This window comes from Emydura macquarii, unplaced genomic scaffold (assembly GCF_026122565.2).
Source record: "Emydura macquarii macquarii isolate MOO-44397 ecotype Brisbane River unplaced genomic scaffold, CSIRO-AGI_Emac_v2 contig_2699, whole genome shotgun sequence".
In the NCBI taxonomy this organism is placed as follows: domain Eukaryota; kingdom Metazoa; phylum Chordata; order Testudines; family Chelidae; genus Emydura; species Emydura macquarii.
This window is the reverse complement of record NW_027132836.1, coordinates 5,222-29,656: the sequence shown is the minus strand read 5'-3', so window position 1 is coordinate 29,656 and position 24,435 is coordinate 5,222. Positions and strand designations below refer to the sequence as shown.

The 24,435-nt window shown below is 40.2% G+C and overlaps 1 protein-coding gene across 3 annotated transcripts; it reads left to right on the top strand.

Moving 5' to 3' along the window:
- The first annotated feature begins 370 nt into the window (after positions 1 to 370).
- On the top strand, positions 371 to 24,435 carry INTS2 (integrator complex subunit 2). Of its 3 annotated transcripts, XM_067565744.1 has the most exons (25): positions 371 to 584; positions 1,038 to 1,344; positions 2,120 to 2,258; positions 3,625 to 3,727; positions 4,023 to 4,136; positions 5,228 to 5,358; positions 5,471 to 5,644; positions 6,268 to 6,494; positions 7,408 to 7,533; positions 8,221 to 8,292; positions 8,381 to 8,495; positions 9,200 to 9,268; positions 10,642 to 10,776; positions 11,342 to 11,518; positions 12,244 to 12,352; positions 13,167 to 13,271; positions 13,921 to 14,085; positions 14,837 to 15,038; positions 15,445 to 15,570; positions 16,838 to 17,027; positions 18,560 to 18,805; positions 19,609 to 19,716; positions 20,006 to 20,111; positions 20,729 to 20,905; positions 22,933 to 24,435. In XM_067565744.1, exons 2-25 carry the CDS (start codon positions 1,052 to 1,054, stop codon positions 23,100 to 23,102), a joined length of 3,579 nt encoding a protein of 1,192 aa, XP_067421845.1. In that variant the 5' UTR covers positions 371 to 584; positions 1,038 to 1,051; the 3' UTR covers positions 23,103 to 24,435. The 3 variants fall into 3 exon arrangements, with proteins under 3 accessions (XP_067421845.1, XP_067421844.1, XP_067421846.1); XM_067565743.1 differs by having other exon boundaries at positions 371 to 1,344; XM_067565745.1 differs by having other exon boundaries at positions 371 to 1,344; positions 20,842 to 20,905; positions 22,933 to 23,071.

Sequence of the window (24,435 nt, the reverse complement as noted above, 5' to 3'; positions counted from 1 at the left end):
GAGAAGCGGAAAGCCCGGGCCGGCCTTAGTCCGTTGCCGGGCTCGCCAAACCGGAAGTCAGGATAGAAGCCCCCCCCGCCTGACGTCACTTCCCGTGCTCCTGCCCGTTGTCTCGCGCCCATTCATTGCCTCTCAGCCCCGCCGCTGAGTTTCAATATGACCCCGCCCATTACGCTGCTTTCTACGTCCTGACGTTGTCCGGGAGCGCCTGTGACACGGAAAACGTAATTGGAGCTGGCGGGTGTGATGTCATCAGTAGGGGACGGACCAGGCCGGGCGCCTGAAAAAAGCGGCGGTGGCGGCGTGGGCGGGGCGGAGCCGGTGTGAGGCGAGTTCTCCTTCCTTTCCCGCCCCCCCCGCTGGCTGGAGGCGGGGGAGGTGACGGTCCCGGCCGCCTGGGTCCCGCGCCGGGGGAAGCTCTTAGAGTCCCCGAGGGCCCAGCCGCCTGGGTCCGGTTGCAGGGTGGAAGGAGGGCGGCGCCGGGCCGGGTCGGGCCGTGGCTGCTACTTTCAGGGGAGGGCGAAGGACAGGCCCCCCGTAGCCCCCGTAGAAGGTTCCCGGCTGCCCTGTCCCGGGCCGCTGAGGTGAGGCTGCCGCGCAGCCGCCGTGGAGGTGGCCGAGATGAACGTCACGGCGATAAATCAGTCCCTGCCCCGGGGATTCCCGGCTGTCCTGGAGGCGAATCCCGCGCTGGAGCCCCGGGGTCTCAGAGCCCCTTGGAGACGCTCACAAACGTCACTTCACGGGAGAGCTTCGTGACCGTTGAAAATAGCCCCGGGGAGCCCCGGTTACTTGACCGTCCCCCCGTCCCCGAGCTGTGCCTAGAACAGAACAGGACAGAACGCAGCGTTCCCGGGGCAGCCTCCCTCTTCCAGCCCTTCGACCCAGACACACCCTCGCAGACAGGGACAGGACCCAGGAATCCCGGCTGTAATCGCTAGCCCATGTTTACCCGCCCAGAGCTGTGATCCAGCCTTTACCCAATGAGGCATCCACCTTTTTTTCTGCTGATAACTGTATTTTTGTTTTCTCTTTAGGACTGCGGGTAAAAATGGCAGAGTGTTCCGGCCTGCAGTTTGTCAGCCCCTATGCATTTGAAGCAATGCAGAAAGTGGATGTTGTGCACTTGGCAGCACTCAGTGACCAAGAGCTAAGGCTTCTGTTGCCTTGCCTGGTGCGAATGGCCCTTTGTGCCCCAGCTGACCAGAGCCAAAGCTGGGCTCAGGATAAAAAACTTATCCTTCGACTCCTTTCAGGAGTGGAAGCTGTCAACTCAATTGTTGCTTTGTTGTCTGTGGATTTTCATGCCTTGGAGCAGGATGCGACCAAAGAGCAGCAGCTTAGGTAACTAAAAGTATGCATTTTTTAAATGATTGTTTAGAAACATGTATGTACGAATATTTCACCTGACTGTTGCCATTATCTTTCAGAATGTAACAGCAATAACTAATCATGTTGGCCCTGTCCTGATGGTCAAGTGGCATGGTGCTGAAACACTGTTTCGCGTCCCATGCCAGTTTCTTAGTCCTTGGGCTTGATAGGTCAGCATTTGGGGAAAGAGGTTGGATTTATTGCTTTTCTCAGTAACTTAATGTTCTCCCTGCCCCCCCCCTCCACAGCTGGACAAGGGGGCGCTGATGCTTTCCAAAGCAAGCCATATCCAATCGCCTTTGACCAGCAGGATTAAGTGTTGGAATTCAGGGCTTCTGATGGTGGATGGGAAATAGAGGGTATCCTCAAAGCGGATGGCACCTTTTCATAAGGATGTACTTGTTATCTTTGCCTGTGGTCTGTGTGTTAAGTGGGGGTAGAAACACCTGTGTTTTGACAATGCATGAGCTCTTGTCATGTGCATTTTTTCCAGTTGAATGAGATTTGAAAATGTCATAAAGTCACAATAGTCTTCTCCGACCATTAGAAGAGCTATCAAGGAAGTTTCATAGAATTAGCAGAATAAGTTTAGATTATTGCCTTATTTCTTGCTTTAATGTTTAAAGGGCTCAGATACTATGGTGATGAATGTGTATAAGAACCTGTATAGAATAGAATAACCAGAAAGACTGTGGTGTCTATGCCTTATTTTTTAAACAGCTGTTTTTGCCTTTTAATTATCTATTAGACACAAACTTGGAGGAGGCAGTGGAGAAAGCATCTTGGTGTCACAACTTCAGCATGGTCTGACGTTGGAATTTGAGCATAGTGATTCCCCTCGTCGGCTTCGTCTTGTACTTAGTGAATTACTAGCAATTATGAATAAGGTGAATTTCTTTTTTTCTTCTCTTTTTTTTTTTTATTCCTTAGTGATTGTAAATTTGGTATTGGTGGAAATGAAGAACTCAGATGGCAGTGTTTAGAACCTGACAAAAAGCAGTCAACTGCTGTGCATGCTGCACCTGGCCTTGTCAATGCATCTTAATACTGACCACCAATTCTTTAGGTACCCCAATCCCAGGCTACTATCAAGCAGAAACTGTCATTCATACTAAATTTTCAGATGAACTAGGAACCAGGCTTAGACTACATCTGCTGGTAATTTAAACCTCGTGAATCCAGCTTTCTAAAATTGAAAGGCCAGGGATAAGGTTTTCTAAAGTGCCTAGCTCCCATTTTAAAAAGTGATTTAGGCACTGAACAGCAAAAGCCTCAAGGTTCTTAAGTGCCTAAGTATCATTTGAAAATGGGATTTAGGCTCCCAAGTGATGTAGGCACTCCTGAAAATTTTACTTCTAGCCTGGTGCACTAAAGGTCTCCTGATCATCCTCCCCCTCCATATTGACCTTTATTTTATTTTTCCTTCTGTGAATTTGTCAAATTTATACAACTGTCAATGGACCGTGCTCTTAAGTTAAAAAAAGTACTTTGTCTTAAAATATAATAGGCATTACTGCTGTTTCTATAACTGTATTTCAACTAGTGCAGTAATTCTCCTCCTGGAAATTAATTCTTCCTTCTCCCTATAAAGATGCGTATATATGGGTTATTGTGGTACAGCATGATTGATTCAAAATTCAGTAGATGGTTGTGCTATAACTGATGCTGTTATCATCAGATTAATTACCTGGTAGCCTTTTATGCTACCAAACCACATTGAAATATTTTTACTGCAGGTTGTCTCATATATACATACAGTATGTGTATTAAGAACAGTTAACAGAAAACAGAGAGAGTTAATGGAAAAATAAAACTCTTATTGGGGTAAATATTTAGTATCAATACACAGTTTCAGGCATTTGTGATTCTTTAATATCCTATATGTCATTTTGATTTAATGATGAGCTGTTGTTTTTAACCATAGTCATGATTTTTTAAATTAACGAGCTGTTCCCAAAAGATGAACCATCTAAGCGTATTGATTCCTTCTGTTTGTTATATAAAAATTCAGAGGCTGCTTGTTCACCGTAATTGCAGTTGCATGCTCACGTATTATGAGCAGCTGTGTGATTCTTGAGCAATTGTGTAAAAGCAGAACTGATGTACTGACAAAATGTTCAGTTTATTATTGACCATTCGTAACTTACTCACTCTATTGAGTTCAGATCCATGTGAATTTGATGGGAACAAATGGCTACAGTATTTAGGCATCTTGTTTAAGCTTGTATTATGATGAACAACTTCTTGCTGTAGGTTTCGGATTCAAATGGTGAGTTTTTCTTCAAGTCATCTGAACTCTTCGAGAGTCCTGTCTATTTGGAGGAAGCTGCAGATGTTCTCTGTATTTTACAAGCAGGTGCGGTATTCTATATTTCTGAAGCTTTCAATAATGCTATTTTTAGATTTAGTGTTTCACTCTGAAGCTAAACTGGTTTCAATTTCATAGATGGTTTTAGACTTAAAAGCCAACTCTAATTTCTGGAATCATTTTATTAACTAATTTAAAATTAATGTTTGAATTGTGGTTGGCCAGCTCTTCTGAAGGAGAAATGGACCATACGTTAATCCGAAGAGCCTAATGCTAACTGGAGATTGATACTTAGAACGGAGTGAGTGAATGCAATGGCTTATAAAACCCTGTTTCCATTCAGAACTGCCTTCGCTATTACCAATAGTTGATGTGGCTGAAGCTCTGCTACATGTTAAAAATGGAGCCTGGTTCCTCTGTCTCCTAGTGGCCAATGTTCCGGATAGCTTTAATGAAGGTAGGCTGTAATTTATGGTAGTATTTTTTCCAGGAGTTTATAACAACTTGAGCATTAAAATTCATTTCAGGCTAAGATTCATTCCAAGTAGTAAACATTCTAGTTGCCCAGACACACTTGCTTGGAGAAATTTAGTTTGGATACATCTGTATCTATCTAGGGGACCTTAGGAGCATCCCTGTCTTGCTGTGTTCCCTCACTTAATGCTCACTCTACCCTGTGGCGTGCCCACTGCTTCTCACGAAGGAAGCCTAGCTGTAACTCACTTCTCTGCCTGTCACAACACTCCTAAAATGCAGCTTTTTATGTTTAGGTCACCAGTTTAAATCTGACCCAAGTCAATAGTGACCAAAGAATAAGCCCACTGATAGGTAGTCCAGTTCCTAGTATATGAGTATCCTTATCACAAAGCTGTCAATATTGTTCATGCTGATTAGAGAGGCCAACCACTGCATGGTCCTTGGTGACTGAGCTACCCTTTTGTCCGTGGGAGTTGTACTTCCTGGTCTGTCTGAGGCATACTGAGGTGCGAGTAGGGGAGAAACTTACAGTGCTGTTGTCCATGCTTGGATCACTTACATGGATGGAGACTCAAGGGCCGCCCAGTACAGTAGAACCCTGTGTATCCCACCCTCCCTTAATAAAACAACCAGGACCCTAGGGCCAGAAGTGGACCATCTCTCCTGCAGCCGCTAGATGGCGCCGCAGCATCGCATTTCCCATTCTCTGGTTTATCTGGAGTTTTGATTATGTGATCTGGCCTCCATCCTGATTAGGTCAGCTAAATGGGGTTCTACTGTACATCACTTGACTTCAGTTAAAGAGAGGAAGAGATACAGAATGATTAACTCGGGTCAGTTGGATCATGCCTAAATTTGTATTGACACAATCAGCTCTTTGGGGCAGGTACTGTCTTTTTTTGTTTTGTTTTGTATGGCACTTTGCACACTGGGGTCCTGGTCCGTGTCTTGGGCTGCTAGGTGCGGCCATAATAGAAATGACGATGAGCAAAATAGCCCCTCAGAGCTGTGTGTGAGAGTGGCTGTCCAGTGCAAAATACGGCTTTTCAGACACCTCCTCTAAATGTTTAGTTTGTAGAGGTTTGATTAAGAATGGTGAACGTCAAGATGAGGAAAGTCTTGGAGGCCGTCGCAGGACAGAGGCACTTCGTCACCTGTGTAAAATGAACCCTTCCCAGGCACTGAGGATCCGAGGCATGGTGGTAAGGCTGTGATTGGTTCATTATGAAATGGCACAGGAGACCCAATTGTTTTCTAATATGCCATTGAGGATCACTAGTAAAACGGAGACCGGCTTCTTTGGCTGTGTGCTAGGTGGAAGAGTGCCATCTACCAGGCCTTGGGGTGGCTTTGACACTGGATCACACAAAGAATGAATCTTCAGATGATGGAGTGAGTGACCTTGTATGTTTCGTGAGTGGATTACTTCTTGGAACGAATGCAAAAGTTCGGACGTGGTTTGGGACTTTTATCCGAAACGGACAACAGGTAAGAATCTGAGAATTCCTAGGGAATTGGTTTTAAAAAAAAAAAAAAAAAGTTCAACAGTTTGATGTACCGTGTGCGTGCGTTCACTCGTTCCCCTGGATCCTGTTTTACACCTTGCTGCAAAGCCTGGCTTATGGCAAATCTTCTAACAGCTGAAGATGACTGGACAAGACTTCCAGAAGTCTGCCACTTCTAGGATAGGGTCACTGAAGAGTGCCACCTGGTGGTCAATCATCACCGTCTGGATGATTTTAAAGACGTCTCGTAGCTATGTGGAATTCAGGACCATAGAACCAATGAGATTTTAGATCATAGACGGTTTCAGACCATAGATCCAGTATTGTCAGTCCCACTACAGTTTATTTCATATCCAGCAAAAAAAAAAACCCCATGCATTGGTTTATTTTAATCACTTAATGCCTGTACCTTGCTGAAATAGAGCATCATAATGCAACTTCGCCATGGTCGCAGCTCATCCAGGTAAATGATTGTTATTAACTTGGCTGTGTGAACTTACAGTAAAAATTGTCTAAACTACTCTGAATGGCCATTTTACTACAAAGTACAGCTTGATGTGTTTTCCTAGAATTACTGTTGCTTGGTTCTTTCACCTTTTCTCACAGAGAAAAAAGGAGAACATCAGCTCTGTGCTTTGGCAAATGAGAAGGCAGCTACTCCTGGAATTAATGGTCATCCTTCCCACTGTGCGCAGCACGCACATTGTAGAAGAAGCAGATTCTGACATGGAACCACATGTATCTGTGTATTCTGGACTAAAAGAAGAGCATGTTGTGAAAGCCAGCGCATTGTTACGTCTCTATTGTGCTTTGATGGGGATCGCTGGACTGAAGTAATCAACATTTTCTTGCTATTTGGTATTCTTATTTATTTTCAGATGGACAAACTGTTAAGACATTTCAGCTATTGAAAACTTCAGGCTCTTCCAGTGTGAGCTTTCCTTCTCTGTCATGATGTCTTTGGCCCATACCTAGCAGGGCTGCTTTCCTTAGGACTGAGAATACACTCTGCTTGCTCTGTCTCCTCACCTATTTCGCAGTTGAAATTGCCAGCTTGTCAAAAGGTTTCTTATCTTTGTTTTGGACAGAACAAATATATGTAGCTTAAAATCTGGAGGAACAGCTATGTAATTCCCTTCTCTGCTACATTCTTGGCAGGAAAGTTTTCTGCCCTCCACTGGTGAGAATGAATGCATTTGTGAGAAGTCTAAAATGAGATTCATATGAGAAATCTCGTGGATCCTTTTCATTGCTATAGAACAGAACGTTGTTTGTTTTAGATGTAGAGATCTGGCTTTGGAGCAGTATGTAAGGCAAAAAACTGCTGAAAATCTTGATTATATCATGTCATGTCACAAAATACACTGGTTTTACTTTGAATTAATTTTCTATATTGGTTTGTTTTTATGGATAGACTAATGATAACATACTATCTTATTACAATGTGGCTTCCAGTTGTATGAATATATGATACTAACAATTGTGAGTACATGATAAGATAGCTCTCTGGTTACTTGGGACTTGTAAAGCAGAGAATTTTATAATGAAATCTTTAAAAACCTGACCTTTGAATTTTTAACTCCAAAGAGAACATCCAGGTAATTTCTATAACCATATATTGACAGTTACTTGTAAATCTAATTTAAATAGTCTCTAACCATTGTAGCCTGGTTGGAAACACTTTCTGCCTTAAGATAAATTGACTTTTTGTAGGGAGGGAAAACATATTTCACTTTTGTTATTTAGGCCAACTGATGAGGAAGCTGAACAGTTACTTCAACTAATGACGAGTCGTCCTCCTGCAACTCCAGCTGGTGTTCGCTTTGTATCTCTCTCGTTCTGCATGCTCCTGGCTTTCTCCACCCTCGTCAGGTACGTAGAACAATAGAGACAGAGCCTTCTAGAGATATTAGTTGAGCATCACAGAGCAGCACCATCCCAGATAAAAGCATATGGGTTCTCCACCGGTTTTTCTTCCTATTTTAATTCTGTATAGATATGTACAACCTCTTTCTGAAGAGGCTCTGGTTAGTGGGGTTAATAAATTGATGATGCTCAACCTCTCACTTGTGCAAAGTACTTTTGGATGTGAAGTACGGGCATTAGTCTAATTTCCTATGTGACATTGCAGGGTGCTATAGTTAAGCTTCTGGACTAGGCCTTCTGTATTCCTTTTCCACTGAATACATTTGAAACTATCTTAAGCCACCACTCAAAGGGCTGACAAAAATAATTATTTAATAGAAATGGCCTTCTAATAGAGGTGGAGCAAGAATTCTCATATTTGGGGGTTCCTGGGTGTGCTTTCAAAACAGCAGATTACCTAATAAGGGCAAACTCTCTTATATAGATTTTGCGGTATGTTCTGTCAAATTTGAAAGTACTCATGTTATCCGTGTCAAACAGGCTGATGAAGCAAGTGAGAACAAGTCTGTCTCAGTGTAAGATCAGTGTGCTCTGGTTGTATGTTCTTGAATGTTAACTCTTGTCTGCTGATTATTAATAAAATTATATGCGGCTCCAGAAGTGAAACCTCTGTTGTGGAATTTCGTTGTTTAGTACTCCAGAACAGGAGCAGCTGATGGTAATGTGGCTGAGCTGGATGATAAAAGAAGAAGCCTATTTTGAAAGGTGAGAGCTTAATTTTCAAAATAACCCAATAAGCTAAGGTTTTATATGTCCTGTTTGGAAACTCAGTCTTTTATCTCTGTTCCAACAGCATTTCTGGAGTGTCTGCTTCCTTTGGAGAGATGCTGTTACTTGTTGCCATGTATTTCCACAGCAATCAGCTCAGTGCAATCATTGATTTGGTCTGTTCTACTTTGGGAATGAAGGTAACTTCTAAATGCATTCCTCCAAATGAGTTTTTCCTCTTATAAATACACCATCAGTAAGTGAATTTTATTCCAGTGTTATCTGACTTTTATACCTAAAGACAACTAAAAATCTGTTCTTGAACACATGTATCTTTAAATAAAGAATCTCCACATAAATAGTTTCCCTTAAATCTAAAGCAAAATGTGTATAGAGTTGCAGAATTGAAACATGAATGCCTGTTAACATAATAAATAGCCTTCTATATGCTAAACTGTGTGACTAAGAGACTCCAGTTTTTTTAATAGTAATGCAAAGTCCTTTCTAAAAGGAACTGTAAAGCATTCGTTACAAAGAAAGGAGAGAAATCGCATATCCTGTAAATTTTTAAAGCAATATCTGAAAATTGGTCTGTTTTACTTATCAGCCTAGTCTTGAATTCAGTTTTGTCCCCTACAGGAGCTTCTGACATCACTAAATATAAAAACCAGCAAGGAATTCTTAGAGTAGGGAAGAGACACAGAATCCTGTACTCATGACATTGGAATGTAAAATAAACTGAATTGCAAACATATAACTTTAAAATGTGAATATTGCCTTAACACTGAAAAGGCAGTGACAGACTCCAGTGGTAGCTGGCCGAAATAAATTAAACACTAAAAGCACAAATTTGAACAAGCCAGATCTTAAAGCCTCAGAACAAACATCTCATTATTTGTTTCAGATTGTTATTAAGCCCAGTTCACTGAGCAGAATGAAGACCATCTTTACACAGGAGATTTTCACTGAACAGGTAATCTTTGTTTGGGTTTTTTTTAAGCATTTTATTTTATTTTCTGTTTGTAATGCTATGCAACTGCTTTACAAGATTCAGAACAACTTTTGCATTTGCTTTTGGGATCTTAGTCTTATCACACTTTTTTTCTACTTTCTTCTGAAGTTAATATGAACTTTAAAAAATTTCCCTGTGACTGCTCGCTCTGTTTGCAGAGTTACGGTAGTAGATCTAATGGAGAAGGAAGATTTTTTTTTTTTTTTTTTTTTTTTTTTTTAAGGACCTGATTCTGCCATCCTTATCCATGTTGAACATCATCTTACTATGTCATTAGTCCCATTGATTTCAGTGTGGCCCTGCTCCCAATGAGCAGGACTGACAGATTTGGGTCTTTAGTTTTTGCTTATATTTGTGGAGATGGTGATTTAAAAGAAAAAAAAAAGTATGGTAATCCATGTCTGCACAAATGGCGTAGAGCTGGGAAAAGGGACTATCAACATCTTTTTTCTTCAAAGAGCAAACCATTTTTGAAGGCGGCTCTGGTTGAAACATAGGCAGAGATGGCACCATTACTAATTTTTCTAACTTTTCCCATTTTAAGACCTTACGTTCAGATCCTCGGTTTCTGCCTAAAATGGCTTTAAAAAAACAAAAAAAAAAACCTTTAAGCCAAAATAATTAAGACATAGGCGGTGCTAGAGCATTCCATGCTTTGGCTCTTGGGGCAAAGAGGAGGAAATGGACTCCATACATACTCCTGGAATGGAACCTAAGATTCCTGAGTCTCACCATTCCTCTGCCAAAAACACCTCTTTGAAGCCCACTGGCAAAGTGTCTCCTCTCCTGCTAGTGCTAAAACAGGATAACAACCTACTATTGCTGTCAGTTACTCCATTTGCTGAAGTGGCAGAGGTCTGTGCAGTGGATCTATAGGTTCCAGCCCTGCTGATGAATTATGCGGCTGCCAGCATGATGCTGCATGATGGAATTTTTTTCTAAAAACCTGGGAAATTCTCTCTCTCTCACACATCCCAAGAACATTAAGGCTGCAAAATCAAGCATTCAAATTTTAGGAAATGCCAGAATTAAAATTGCCTGTGAAACCTTAATTTGGCCCTCTTGTATGTAGGCATAATGATACAGCCATTAATTACATGGTCATAATTATACGCACAAGGTGACTAAATTAAAGTTTCAGAGGCAACTTTAATTCTGGCATTTCCTCACTTTTGAGTGCTGGACTTTATGAAGGTTGCAAAGTTCTTTTTACAGGCTTCTTTGTAGGTAATGTTTATATGAACAACTGGTTTTATGCAAGTACTGTAGAAAATCATTTGATAATGGAGAAGGAATGAAAATATTTTCCTTGACTATTACAATTTTTCCCATAGGTTGTCACAGCTCATGCGGTTCGTGTGCCTGTGACAGGAAACCTGGGTGCCAACATTACTGGGTTTTTGCCCATTCACTGTATCTACCAGCTTCTAAGGAGCCGGTCCTTCACCAAACACAAAGTGTCCATAAAGGTATGACAGTTGTTCCATTCAAGTTCCAGAACACTGCATGATGATCAGGCTTAGTTTTCATTAATAGTTTCTGCTGCTAACTGGAATCTACCGGGATACAGATGTCTACTGTTTCTGTGTAATATCGATGAATGAAAATTTACAGTATAACTGGGGCTTGTAGAGCACATTAGGTTAGCATCCAAGGCTTTAAGGTCTGTAAACCAGTGTTCACAACCTAATTAAGTCACAGAAAGTTTATCCCAGTTTCCATTGGTACGTTTGTTAAAATCCTAGTTAGGAAGAAGGAAGCATAGACCTGTTCCTGACTAGGACCAAGATGTATTACTTATGCTGTGCAGTGTGGGGAAGCTCTCTCAGTGCTTGATGTATGATGTCTGGCTCAGTCCAGAGCTGATGCTTCTTCCTGAGTATTAATTTTTAAAGTGTGAGTTTAACTGTCTAGCAGATCTAAGTTAATTCATCTGGTTGAAATAGAGCTGTACTTGCACCCGAAAAGTAGAAACAGTATTTTTAGTTTCACACTTTGCTGCTACTGCTATTAAGTGTAACGTGTTTGTTCTAGGACTGGATTTATAGACAGCTGTGTGAAACCACCACGCCACTTCATCCTCAGTTACTTCCTCTTATCGATGTCTACATTAACTCTATTCTTACCCCTGCATCTAAATCCAACCCAGAGGCCACAAATCAGCCAATCACAGAACAGGAGATCTTGAATGTTTTTCAAGGGCTCACTGGGGTAAATTACTTTTTTACTTCTCACATGTCTGTTGTCAGAAGTGTCCATTCATTAACGTCTTCAATGTGTTGTACAGAAACTTGCTAGAAAATCTGACCATTGCCTTGTTGTGTTTCTCTGCTTTTACTCCCCATGTCCTAAACTGCACCTTTCTGGCCAAGATGGTCAGATGAAATTCCCTTCAGAGCCTATCATTGCCACTTTTTGCCCTGCTTCCCAGACATTTCTCTTTGCAGCACCACCAACCCTGGCCTTTTCTAACTATGAAGGTGTCAAACGACTGCTCCTCTTTCCAGCAACAAATTGAAGTGGGAAATGAGGATGGCTTTCACAGTACCAATTCTTGCATTGTCTTATGCTCCCAGGTTAATTTAAAGTGCCCTGTAGTACATTTCTGGGAAGCAGTTGTTTACATGTGGAGTGAGAATGGGAGGCTGAAACTTTTCATAAGGGGTCATTCCAAGCTTCTCAGGGCAAATCAGCCCTTGTTTCTAACCATAGAAACACCCATGAGATCAAAACATTTTTAATGGTCTGAAGTTTTCTAAGTGACTTTTGCGAAAACAAGAATAGCCCCCAACACTAAACTTGGGGCCAAATTTAGCTTGATAGTGTCACCTAACTTGGCTGCCTCACCTTCCCCCACGTTCCCTGCTGAGTCCAAACTTTCCCTTTAAGAACAAGGGCAATATTGCAACAGGACCTCTGTATGGTTTTATGCGCAGGGAGAAAACGCTCGCGTTAATCAGCGTTACAGTATCACAACCCAGCTGCTTGTCCTCTACTATGTCCTGTCTTATGAAGAGGCACTCCTGGCTAATACAAAGACATTAGGTATGTGTGGGTGAGTGTTGCGCACATCATGCTGACTGAAAGTCACATAGAAACTCAAGCAATCCTATATGAACAAATGTCCGAATCTGAGTACAAGAACTGTGACTTCCTAAAAGGATCCTGTGACGTGAATTTCAATTGCCATAATAATGAGCACAGCAGTAAGAACCTTTAATGTTCCCAGTCACTCTGGCACAGCTAGCACTGACTCTCTTATAACTAACACAATATTATGTAGATGATTGGAAGACTCAAGGTCAGGAGTAGAAGCCAGCAGAGCTTGGCAGAAAAATTACCTCACATTTTTCTATAACACACTGTGTTCTAAGTTAGTGATGAAAACTCGCAGTCATTGTTGTGTTCTGTTCCTGGCACAAAATGGCGGCCTCAGAAGTGATTGTGTTTCATTGGTGGGTCAAATGTATGTACAAACTGAACAGCAACTTGGGATCATTCAGGATGGAGGCTTGGGGGACAAATGCTATGATGGTGAGTTTATTATTATTTCTTTAAAAAAGAGAGAACTTGGGGTAGGGCTCTGACTTCATGTCTCAGAACGGGAAAATATAGTTGGCTCAAAACTCCATTCTGACCGCATCTTCTTGTATCTCCATATTGCTATTGAAATAGTGCCATTTATCAGTCGTCCTCAAAAACAGAGGGAGGGTCTATTGTCCTTATGAACTGCAATGTGAGAAATTTTACAAGTAGTTTGGAAGCCTGAGCTTTCAATTCACTTTTGCCTTCTAGTCTAAACCGTAAGATTTTAATGGTGGCAGGTATTCTTAATTAGTTTATACATCTTTCCTTACAGCTGCCATGCAAAAAAAGCCCAAGTCTTACTCTTCAGCCCTGATGGATCAGATTCCAATCAAGTACCTTATCCGGCAGGCACAAGGACTGCAGCAGGAACTGGGAGGTATATCTCTGTGTCTAACATATGGGAAAAGAAACTGAGCATTATCTCTGTTTTCTGATGTCCTGCTGTTGTTGAGCAGAACTATAAGAAACTAGCTTTCGCCTGCTTTGTGCTGTGTTCTTTTTATTAATTACTTGCGGTTCTGCGATCTTTGGGTCCTCAAAGTATGCTGCCTTTCTACTTTTACCTGTCTTAAAATCTGTCAGCGCTTTGAATGTGTCTATTGTATAGCTCCATATTTAGAGAAAGTTACCATGTAAGAATAACCATAACATATGCCTGGTTGAAACTTGTGGAACAAACTCCCATTTCTTACGGTGGATCCTGACATATATCAAACCTTCTATAAAAGTGACCATCTGAGAGTTTTTAACTTACCGTCTCCCTCAATCTAACCGACTCAAGCAGAGAATTGGTAGAAGACTCCATCATAATTTCCTTCCTATTTGTAGATATTTGAGTTCTAATCTCAGGCTGCAAACACACAAGCTTGTTTAATACTAATGAGGTGAACTACACGTACTTTTGTATATTTCCCAGAACTCATTCTATGAAGTTTTGTTGTTAAGGTGATAGGGACACAACTTATTCAGCCAAAAATATACTAGGATTTAGATTGCAGACTCTGATCTCTTTTTAACTCTTGAAGGCTTGCATTCTGCATTGCTCCGCCTCCTTGCTACTAACTACCCACACTTGTGTATCGTGGATGATTGGATCTGCGAGGAGCAAATCACGGGTACGGATGCCTTGCTGCGACGGATGCTTCTTACAAACACTGCCAAAAACCATTCTTCCAAACAACTCCAAGAAGGTAAATAATAACTTCATCTGCGAACTGGGCAGTTCCTGTTTCCTAATAGTTTAGTTTTCTGGAATGCATAAGCATTGAAAACAATGTGCACGTGATATACGGCGTATCTGTTCCTCCCTCCCTTCATTCTGGGTTTGTAGGTTCCCAATAATTGAGGATTATAATAGCTAGATAGAGAAAACGCCCACTAAATCAAATGCCCAAATAGGCCATTACAAATACGCTGTCACTAGACTGGAAAAATATATCTGTTTATTTCATTGAAGTATAATGTACAATGGACATAGTGAAGGTAGCTCTCCCTCCTCCCCCCATGTGGGGTTATGTGCTACACTTCAAATCTATTATGTGCAGCATAGAAGTGACTTGGAATTGCTACCTAGGATATAGAAAGTACTTGAAATCACAGCCTAGGCCGCATCAGTTCATCACTGAACTCTAGAAATATTGCCCCCTTCCATTGCAGTGAAAACTTATCACTCTTTTGTGCCACCCCTCAGAGGAAAGCCACACTGTTTCCTGAGCGTGGGGCTCCTAATTCTTCTGTTCATGACACAACCTGTGCCATGACTTGCACCAGCTGACTGGTCGGAAACTATTTGCTCTTTCTGATCACTTTGGTGATGGCATTGGGAACGGTACAGCAGTGAGCTCGTTAGTACTGAGCTTTATGAACGGTTCACTTTAAACAAGGATTCATAAAATGGCAGAAGCCTAGTTTGATCGGATTCCCACTGCTTTTTCTCTCTAGCATTTTCCATGCTCCCAGGAAATCATACCCAAGTGATGCAGATTCTAGAACACTTCACGCTGCTATCGGCTGGTGAGCTGATCCCGTATGCAGAGGTACTGACTTCAAATATGAACCAACTGCTGAATACTGGAGTCCCACGGAGAATTCTTCAGACTGTCAATAAGCTTTGGATGGTTCTTAACACTGTGATGCCTAGAAGGTAGATTCAGCTTACTGTTCAGTTTAACTTTGCAGGTAAAATGGTAGGATGCCACCTCCTGTCTCCTAAGCTTTGACCCTCAGCTGCTGTTAATGGTGGTAAGCCATGGACTTGATCCCAGAAATTAGTTTGGTACCTCGTTAGGTCAGGTCCCTTTTATTTTATGATGACATAGAACAAGTAGATTCTCTGTATTGCACTGAAAATACATCTTGGGTGGATGACATTTCAGAAAAATGCATATTGTAAGAAGACAATGTCTTGTTTAACCTTTGGAGCAATATTTCATAATCCGTGTAGTACACTGAGGATCTTAGCTGTGGTCTATGAATCTGTGTGTGATCCTGTTTTTCTTAATCAGCTGCTTTTAGATTTAAAAAATAAATAAATAAAAATTTCCTTGTAGGTTGTGGGTGATGACTGTTAATGCGTTGCAGCCTTCAGTAAAGATAGTCCGACAGCAAAAGTACACTCAGAATGATCTGATGATTGATCCTCTGATTGTACTAAGATGTGATCAGAGAGTTCACAGGTAAGTGAACTCAAGCTAACTTTTCATAATACTTAGGTGTTCTGATACCACTGCTGCCTCTCATGCTGACCAATAGGCTCATTGTTTCCTTGTACTCTCCCCTCTATCTGCCCCTACCTGTTCTCTTACGTTGTACTTAGCCTGTAAGCACTTTGGGGCAGACACTGTCTTTTTGATCTATCTGTAAAGCTTGTAGCACAGCAGGGGCCTGGTCCATGACTGGGGCCATAGGCGCTATGGTAATAGAAATAATAAATAATTATTATTTATTGAGTTCACTTAAAGTACTACCATGTGATGATATTCCATGGATGACTTCTATAAAATGTTCTGAGATTCAAAATCATCTCAAGCTTTTATTTATTCTTTATCTTTCTTCTTTGTCACTCCATTCTCTGATTTCACTTATTTATAAATAGCATATACTTACCTTGGTTTCATCTTCATGTTCTCTCGTTCGTACTTTTCTCCCCTTCTAGCTTTAGTTCTTTCCCTAATAACTGTTATTGCAGAGAAGTAAGCAGTTTCCAATTAATTCCAGGATCTTTACAGTATCCCTCTGCTGATGTCCAAGCTTCTGTTGGCATTGTTTTTAGTCTCATCCATCGAGTGAGATATTAAAATTCCACCCTTCTGTCTGTACCTGGCTATCCAGGTGCAATTTAAAGATCCCATGTTTCTAAAAATGGAAGGGAGAATAGTAGCGTACATTAACATTCAGTCAAATTGGATTTAATGCCCAAGCCTTTGGAGGGGAATTGCTAAGAGTGGCATGTCAGCCATAGTTGCCTATACAGGTGATTTATTACACCATCAAATGTTGGCATGCCTTCCATATGAATGGTGGTTTTTCTGCTCCCTTTCATTCATAGGCTGCCATAGGTCAGTTTCTTTTGCAATTTACTCATGTTACAATTTGTGTGTGTGGAAGGCAGGGTCGAATGGCAGCACGCTGGAGGGGAATTTTGGCTGACAACAGGCTGCTGTTTATCATGTGGAAGAGCTGTAGTATTAACCAGCGTGCAACCATGGGTACGTTTTTACTGTGCCCCCCAAAAAAAGCGTTCTTAACTTGGGTTAAAATAGCCACGAAGATGTGGCAACTTGGCTTTTAACTTGGGTTAGCAGCTTGAGTTAAAGCCTGTAGGGACCTTGTCAATCAGAGGAGTTTTCTCACTTTCCTTACTCCACTTTATCCAGCATATGTGCATGCTCCACCTGCTCTATCCAGTAACTACCTTTTGTTTGTCAACTGTTCTTGTATTAGGTGTCCTCCTCTGATGGATATTACTCTGCACATGCTGAATGGGTATCTCCTTGCTTCAAAAGCCTACCTTAGTTCCCACCTAAAGGAAACGGCTGAACAGGACATTAGGCCATCCCAAAATAATATGATGGGCCCAGAAGCCCCAGAAGTTACCAGAGAGGAACTGAAAAATGCACTGCTTGCTGCCCAGGTAATAATGATTAAATGGATGGTAATGAAGATACAAAGCTAATGATAACAGCTCCCAAATATGTAAGCACTGTACACAAATATAAGTAGTGAAAGCAGAGAGACGTGCTTTATATTTACTTCTCTGACCATCGGTAGAAAACTGACACTGTTCAACTTCCATATTGTATCTAATGGCCTGAACTCTTTTCTCTCATCTATTTTTCTACCCCAGAGCTTCATGCTGATGACTGACTATTATAGCAACATCTTTCTCTTTCAGTAGAATAGAAAAGAGTTCTGCTTGTCTTCTCCCTCCCTTTGTCCAGAGGAGTATTTTTATATATTCACAACGTCGGTGTAATAGAGCATGAGTGAATGTGACAGCCCCCTGAAGGCAGTTTCAATGATGTTACTTAACAGAAGCAGCTAACTTTACGAAGTGCAAGGCTAGGGAAAGGTTGATTTGGTTACCTTAATGTCTCGGAGCTTTTGTTGTCAGTACTTTTTATTTTACACATGCTCTTTTTTTCCTCTCTCGCTCTAACAAAGTGTAAGTAACCACTTGTAACTTGCCTCCAGTTGGCAGAGTGATTGAGTGGTCAGTTTCACAGCCACAGTTTTTTGATCAGCCAGTAAGAGCTTTTCAGACTTGGGTGGTTACTTTATTTTCCAATGGATGCGGTGTACTGCATGGCTATTGGTGTATTCTTCCCTGACCGCCAGCCAGCTTATGTCAGGATTGGTTTCCCTCTTTAGAGAGAGATGCAGTAAGCATGGACCTGTGCGGATTAACATTTTACCCTAGTTACGATAGTTGATATCAGGATGTTTTGTATACTTTGCAAACAAGACACATGTATTTGCATGTAAAGTCTGTGTACAAGTTTTAATATAAAAAATCCTTAGTTTATGTGTGTGCACTATAGTACAATATTTGATTTCTAGAGAATGATTCTTAGTCCATGGAAGCTCTAGTAATTTTCAAAAGTTTTTGGCTTTTGTTGCTTAAATTTTTAGTTTTCAATTTAAAATAATTTTTAAAAACTCATTACACTTTATTCCAGCCTTAAACAAGAAAATCCTACTGGAACAGTTGTAGCTATTTGTCATGCGTTAGTTTCCCATGTTGCCACTAACTGACGCAGTCAAACAACATATAGTTATGTAAAGTTACATTGAGTACATTCTATACTGACGTTACCATCTTAGGGAATAATAAAATAGTTCCTGGCAGCTGCAGAGTGTCTACCAGTTTCAGTGAACAAAAGCTGACCATTCTAGCTAAGAGAAGAGAGAACTGAAATACATAAAACTTATTTTAAACACATGCGTTTGGTGGATAATAGCCTCACTGTGGTTATATTGTTTGATCATATGTGATGAATGGCAGAGCATGTAACAAGTGAATGTTTCATTCAGGGATCAGCTTTTACTATGGATACAGTGTGTCTATATAACAGTTGCTCCATTATAAAGTGATACTGAGTACACATGGATACTTCTTGCTTCATTTTGTTTTACTAACTTTTGAGCTGCTTGGCTTCTCTCCAGGACAGTGCTGCTGTGCAGATCCTTTTAGAGATCTGCTTACCTACAGAAGAGGAGAAAGCTCAGGGCAGCAACTCTCACAGCTTGCTAAAGAATATCCAGAGTGCTGCTGGACTTCAGAGTAAGGGTCTAGAAGAGGAAGAAGATAGCCTTCTGTGTAATCTTCGAGAGGTGCAATGTCTCATCTGCTGTCTGCTACATCAAATGTACATTGCAGATCCCAACATTGTTAAACTGGTTCATTTCCAGGTCAGTGCTTGGCTGGCTACATCTTATTTTAATTTTTTTTTTTACTGGCTGTTCTGGAAGTGATAGTTAGCTAGGGAAGCACAGAATGAAACCAGAAAGTGTTCTCATGTAGTGTTAGAAAGAGAACAATGGCAAAACTTTTTTTAGTCTAGTAGCTATCTTATATCCAGCTTCTAGTGCTAATTCAGCTATCTGGCCACACTAATGCAGATACTCAAAAAGCAGTGGTCAAAGAGAGGAACAGGTAGGTGCAACTCTTACTTCCCATCATTTATATATGTTCATATATATATCCACATAGTATTGAAGTGAGCCTTTTGGGGAAGGGTGAGGGGGGCTAATCCGTGTTATAATGTGCTCAGACCATAACAAACCCACTTGTTCCAATATCTGTGCAGATAACTAGTTCCTGCCAAAGAAAAATTTATGCTCAGAGCCACATTCTGTATACCATCTTACATTAATGCCCTTTTTTTAAAACCTGTTAATATAAGTCTGTGCTAAAAGCCTAAATTTGGCTGTGAGTGTGGGAATGGAAGGAGAAGGATTGCCTCTGCAGAAGTCGCTGGTGGTACTTGTGAAAATCTGGAAAGCTAAGCAAATTAATTGTCTTGATGCAAACATGGCTTGGATGACGCTTTATCTTGGTCTGTGTTAAGGCGCTGAGTAAGCATTATGAGTAAAATGTTCAAAATGATGTAAACAGAACTTCTTTTAAAAAAAAAAAAAAATACTTAATGCAGTTAATCTTCTAGTATGACTTTGATGAAATTGAATGAAGTTCTCTTCTCTTGTTCAAATAGGGTTATCCATGTGAACTTCTATCATTGACAGTGGCAGGTATTCCTTCCATGCATATCTGTCTGGATTTCATACCAGAGCTGATTGCTCAACCTGAACTTGAAAAACAGGTACTGTATGGGCATGTAGCTTGAGAAGCATTGGAAGTATTTAGCCTTGGAGAAACCTTCCTCTGGACTGTAAAGTACTGCAGGGGAATGCTGAAAAACAGTTTTCATTGATGTTAAATTCATTAAAATGTTTCCTTAATATTAACTTTCGTAAAACAAATGATCATGCAGAGGGTCGAGGCTAAATTAATTGTTTTTTAAAGATGGATTAAAAGTGTGATGGAAGTGCAAAGCAAATCTGTATTAAAAATAACTCTTTACCTGTTTCTCTCCCTCTTCATCCCCACAGATATTTGCCATCCAGCTGCTTTCATATTTGTGTATCCAGTATGCATTACCTAAATCTCTCAGTGTGGCTCGCTTAGCTATCAATGTCATGGGAACACTGCTAACAGGTAAACAGCCAGGAAATATCAAAACATGAATACATTTTGTGGAGAATTGGTTGTAAATTTACTCTAAGGGGAAATATACATTCTGCTACACTTGTTTGATATGCCAATCTGTCTCTTCATGAAAACACCAAGATCAAAAATTAGTTATTTATATTCATACTAATTCTTCATCTCTAAATTTATCTCATTTTCTAACCCATGTAAGTTTTACAGTTGTGCAGGGCAGAGTGAAGAAACTTGCAAACCAATAGTAAAACTGTTCTCTCATCCCTTATGAGTTCTTAATAATGTGTTAGAATTAAATAACGTTTAAAAGACCTAGCATGTAGGAAATTTGAATTTCATCCTAATTACAAAACAAGAAAGAAACTTATTGTCTAACTTTATCTTATTTATCTTGCTGATGTCACAGAAGAATCCTAGTAATTCATACTTTGTCTTTTAAATGCATCAGGAAGTAGCATGGAATAATATTGCACGTTTGCTAGGGTTTTTTTTGACTTTATAAGAAATACACAACTTTAATTATAACATGAAACGGTGTTTTAGGACATAGGTTACAATAATAAATGTAATGAAAGTCTGGATTCTTTTAAATGTTTCCCCTTCCTTACCAGTTTTAACCCAGACAAAGCGCTATACCTTCTTCATGCCGACTCTGCCTTGTTTGGTCTCCTTCTGCCAAGCCTTTCCTCCGCTGTATGATGATATTATGTCTCTGCTGATACAGATAGGACAAGTTTGTGCCTCTGATGTTGCTACACAGACAAGAGACTTTGATCCAATTATTACACGTAAGTAGTGACACTGTATTACAAAACTAATGGTTTCATTCAAGGCAACAACTTTATCGCTAACATGTTGAAAGGTGAGAGTGGAGTTTTGAGTGCACTGTGAAAGTTACCACCGCAGGTTTGTAAATGCAGATAGGGCCATGAGGGGATGTGATATATGCTGATTGCCATGGCAGACTTGGAATGACAGGGATAAGAAGAAGCTTTTGGCTTCTAATATATTTTATGGACCTCTTATGCTACTTATTTCCCTCTGTAAGAATAAATGAAATTGGATGTTCTACTTCTAGGGTACAAATGAGCTGTAACTTTGAAACATGGCTAAGAAATAAAGTCCACAGTGTTTTCCCTGTTCTAGGAAGTAAAATCCTGGAGTTGTATGCGGTTTTCAGTTGTGCAACTCCCTTTAATTTAATAAGAGAGGTGCTGTTAAACTCTGCAGTGCTTTGAAAATGTGCCCCATAAAGTTTGATTCTTACTCAGTTTTCCTATAGGCTATTTAGAAACAGAAAGGACATAGTTGTTATTCCAGGAAGAAGGGACTTTTTAGCAAATAAGTATATCTTGCAGAAAAAAAACATGGAACTGTAACATCGAGAGCCTTTCTTGTAAACTGGGCCCTTCTTGCCCTTAAATCATCAGACTTTATAAATTTTGTTTCACTTAATAGAATTTGTCTCTCAAGCTGTGTTGTGTAGTAGCTACGAGCATTCATTATCTTGATGTACCCATGAAGATAACTTGATTCACCGAAATGACCAATTCCTTCTTGTTTCCTTTCACCAGGGCATCTGTAAGTTACTTTCTGTTGCAGAGAGAGCCTCTCTCTATCCAGATGCATTTTGCTGTATTTATAGAAGTTCATTGGGCTTAGAATAAATATCTTCAAATTCCTGCCTTGAATCTGTTCCTGTTGGCTCTTGATGTTCACTCTGACAGAATCCATGACTAATGCAGATTTATTTAAATTGTCATGAATTCAAGGGTGTGGAAAGTCCTGGCTTTTTTTCTTCTCTTCACTCTGTATGCATCCGAGCAACAACAACCGAGCCATTGCCTGCATTTTTTTGTTAATCACTGGCTTTGAAGATTTTAAAAATCTAAGGACACTTAAGCTTGCTTTGTTTTCTTAATATGGCTGTAACTCTTAGTGCACTCTTATTTTTTCATTCCAACACTGTTTGTGGAAGAGGGGACAGGTGAGAAGGGAAATGGGGTAGAGTGGAGATAATGGGTTGAAATCAAGCTGACTCACCTACTGGGTACCAATATATTGTAGTTTTAGTGTATATCTCTAGAAAATATGAATATATTTTTGCAAATTAAGCAAGAATATCATGCTGTGCAGGAGAGAAGTCGTTGGTTAGGGTTGTAACTGAGTGTCCTATTTGATATATGGAATAAGATTTACAATAGTCTGGGGAAAAGGAATGGTGGACACTATAGAAGGGATATTCTGGTTCTATGTAGTGGCTAGCTTGTAACCCACAGTGAAAAGGTGTGTAAAATTCAAGTATAAGTGCCTGTACTTCATATTCTAAAATGGCAAAAATATATATGCCCATCATTATGTCGTTAATGGGAGATGTCCTCTGCGTCTGTAAGGGGTGGAGAAGGGTCTAATGGCTGGTGCAGGAGATCTAGGTTTTATTCCCAGCTGTACTGCTGACTTATGTCATCTTGGGGAAGTCACCTCCCCTTTCTAAAGCAAATGTAATACCTATTACACGGGGGCGCTGTGGGGCTTCATGCCCACTACACTAGGAAGTATTAAAGCCATTGTCTTTCTGTCAAAAAAAAAAAAACAACAAGAAGAGAAACCAAAGAGAAATGTTCCCTCAGTCTCTCCAAAAAGGTTGATGGAATTAAACCATTGCATCCCTGTGCTCTAATCTGTCCCCGTAGTGGTAGCAAAGTTTCCAGTTCCCTCTCTCTGAAAACATGCACACTTGTCTATGTACATAGTATAAAAACTTTCTTCTCCTGTTTGTGTTGAACTATGTTTGTTTCTATCTAATTTTTCATAGGTCTCCAGCAACTAAAGGAGAAGCCAAATGAACAGTCAGGACTTTGTAAAGATTCATTTTATAAGAGTGGATTAAAGAACATAGGAAGCATGGACCCTGATGTTCAGCTATGCCACTGTATTGAAAGAACCATCATTGAAATAATTAACATGAGTGTTAATGGCGTTTAGGAAAAACAGAAATGAAGTTGTACTACAGCAAGTACAATAATGTACAGTTTCTAATTTGGTAACAACTGCCAAAATGGAATTAGAAATTGGATTGGAACGAGCAGTATTCTTTCACTTGTTGGATTCTACATAAAGTTGTGGACTGATCCTGTCCAAAGAAGAGAATTCTTAAGGAGACCTGCACTGCTTTCCTTTGAAAGCCTTTCTGACTTGAGTGGTGTTCCTAAATGAACCTTCCAGTGGAGTTAAGTTGTGAATTCTCGTTTTACTTGATTTCTGAAGTAAGACAGGAGCATACCTGCAAGGTTTGCATATAACACCCTTTGAAAAGCAGCCTGTGAAGTAAGCCTGATGTTTGACTTAGCTTGTTGAGCCTTCCTATCTTGCAGTGGCACATTGGGTAAGAAAAAATCAGGCAGGGAAGACTGGGATTGAAAAAGCATTAACCCAGACAGACAGTTGCAACAGTGTCTTGCAAAGCAAGATGCAATAAACTCCCTAAAGAAAATCATGGAGAAGATTGGAAAAGCCATCGTAAATTTTCTGCAATTTCACGAAGTCCTAGAGAGAGACTACAAATCTTCTTACTCACTTTTCAAACCACTGCACAAGGTTTGAGTTGATGAGATCAGCCACTCTCAAAATAATAAGGCATTCATTTGCAAATGAGTCAGTTTTTAAAAAAATTGGTCAAACAGGTTTGGGATTACTTTTAAAAAGTCTTGAAATTGGTTTAAAAGTTTCTAAAAATGTTAGTACTGCAAAAACGCATTCTTTTTAAATAACTTTTTTATTTTTATAATGCTGCTCAGATGATATTTAGTATTTTTTTTTTTTAAATATTGCTTAGTTTAACAAAGATGAGAGGAGCCTAAAGCACTAAATGCAAAAGATCACTTGATTTATCATCAGGATAGGATTTAAAAAAGCAATGGTCTTGAGGCCAAAGTGATTAAAGCTAAATTGCCCTGTGATGAATGGCAGATTTTAGCCATAGCAAAGTGATTCTAAGAAAAGAGCTATGGGATGGAGTGATGTATGGTGTAAATGGATCAATCCTGCAATATTTCATGCACCCAGAACTTGAAATAGTGGGTAATTACTGCAAGAAAACTGTATGATGAGGCTTGCATTGCTGAAGGTATATAAGGCACAGTCTTCTGAAGCCATGCACAAACTCTTTTGGTGTAGCAGGATGACATAGTCTCAACTAATGCCATAAATATATGGAAGAAGGTCATTGTTTGAGGTGAGTAGTACTTCTAAGAGGCATTTTGCTATTAAGCTTACCATTCTAAGAGAATATTCTGTGGTATTAAAATGACAGCATCCA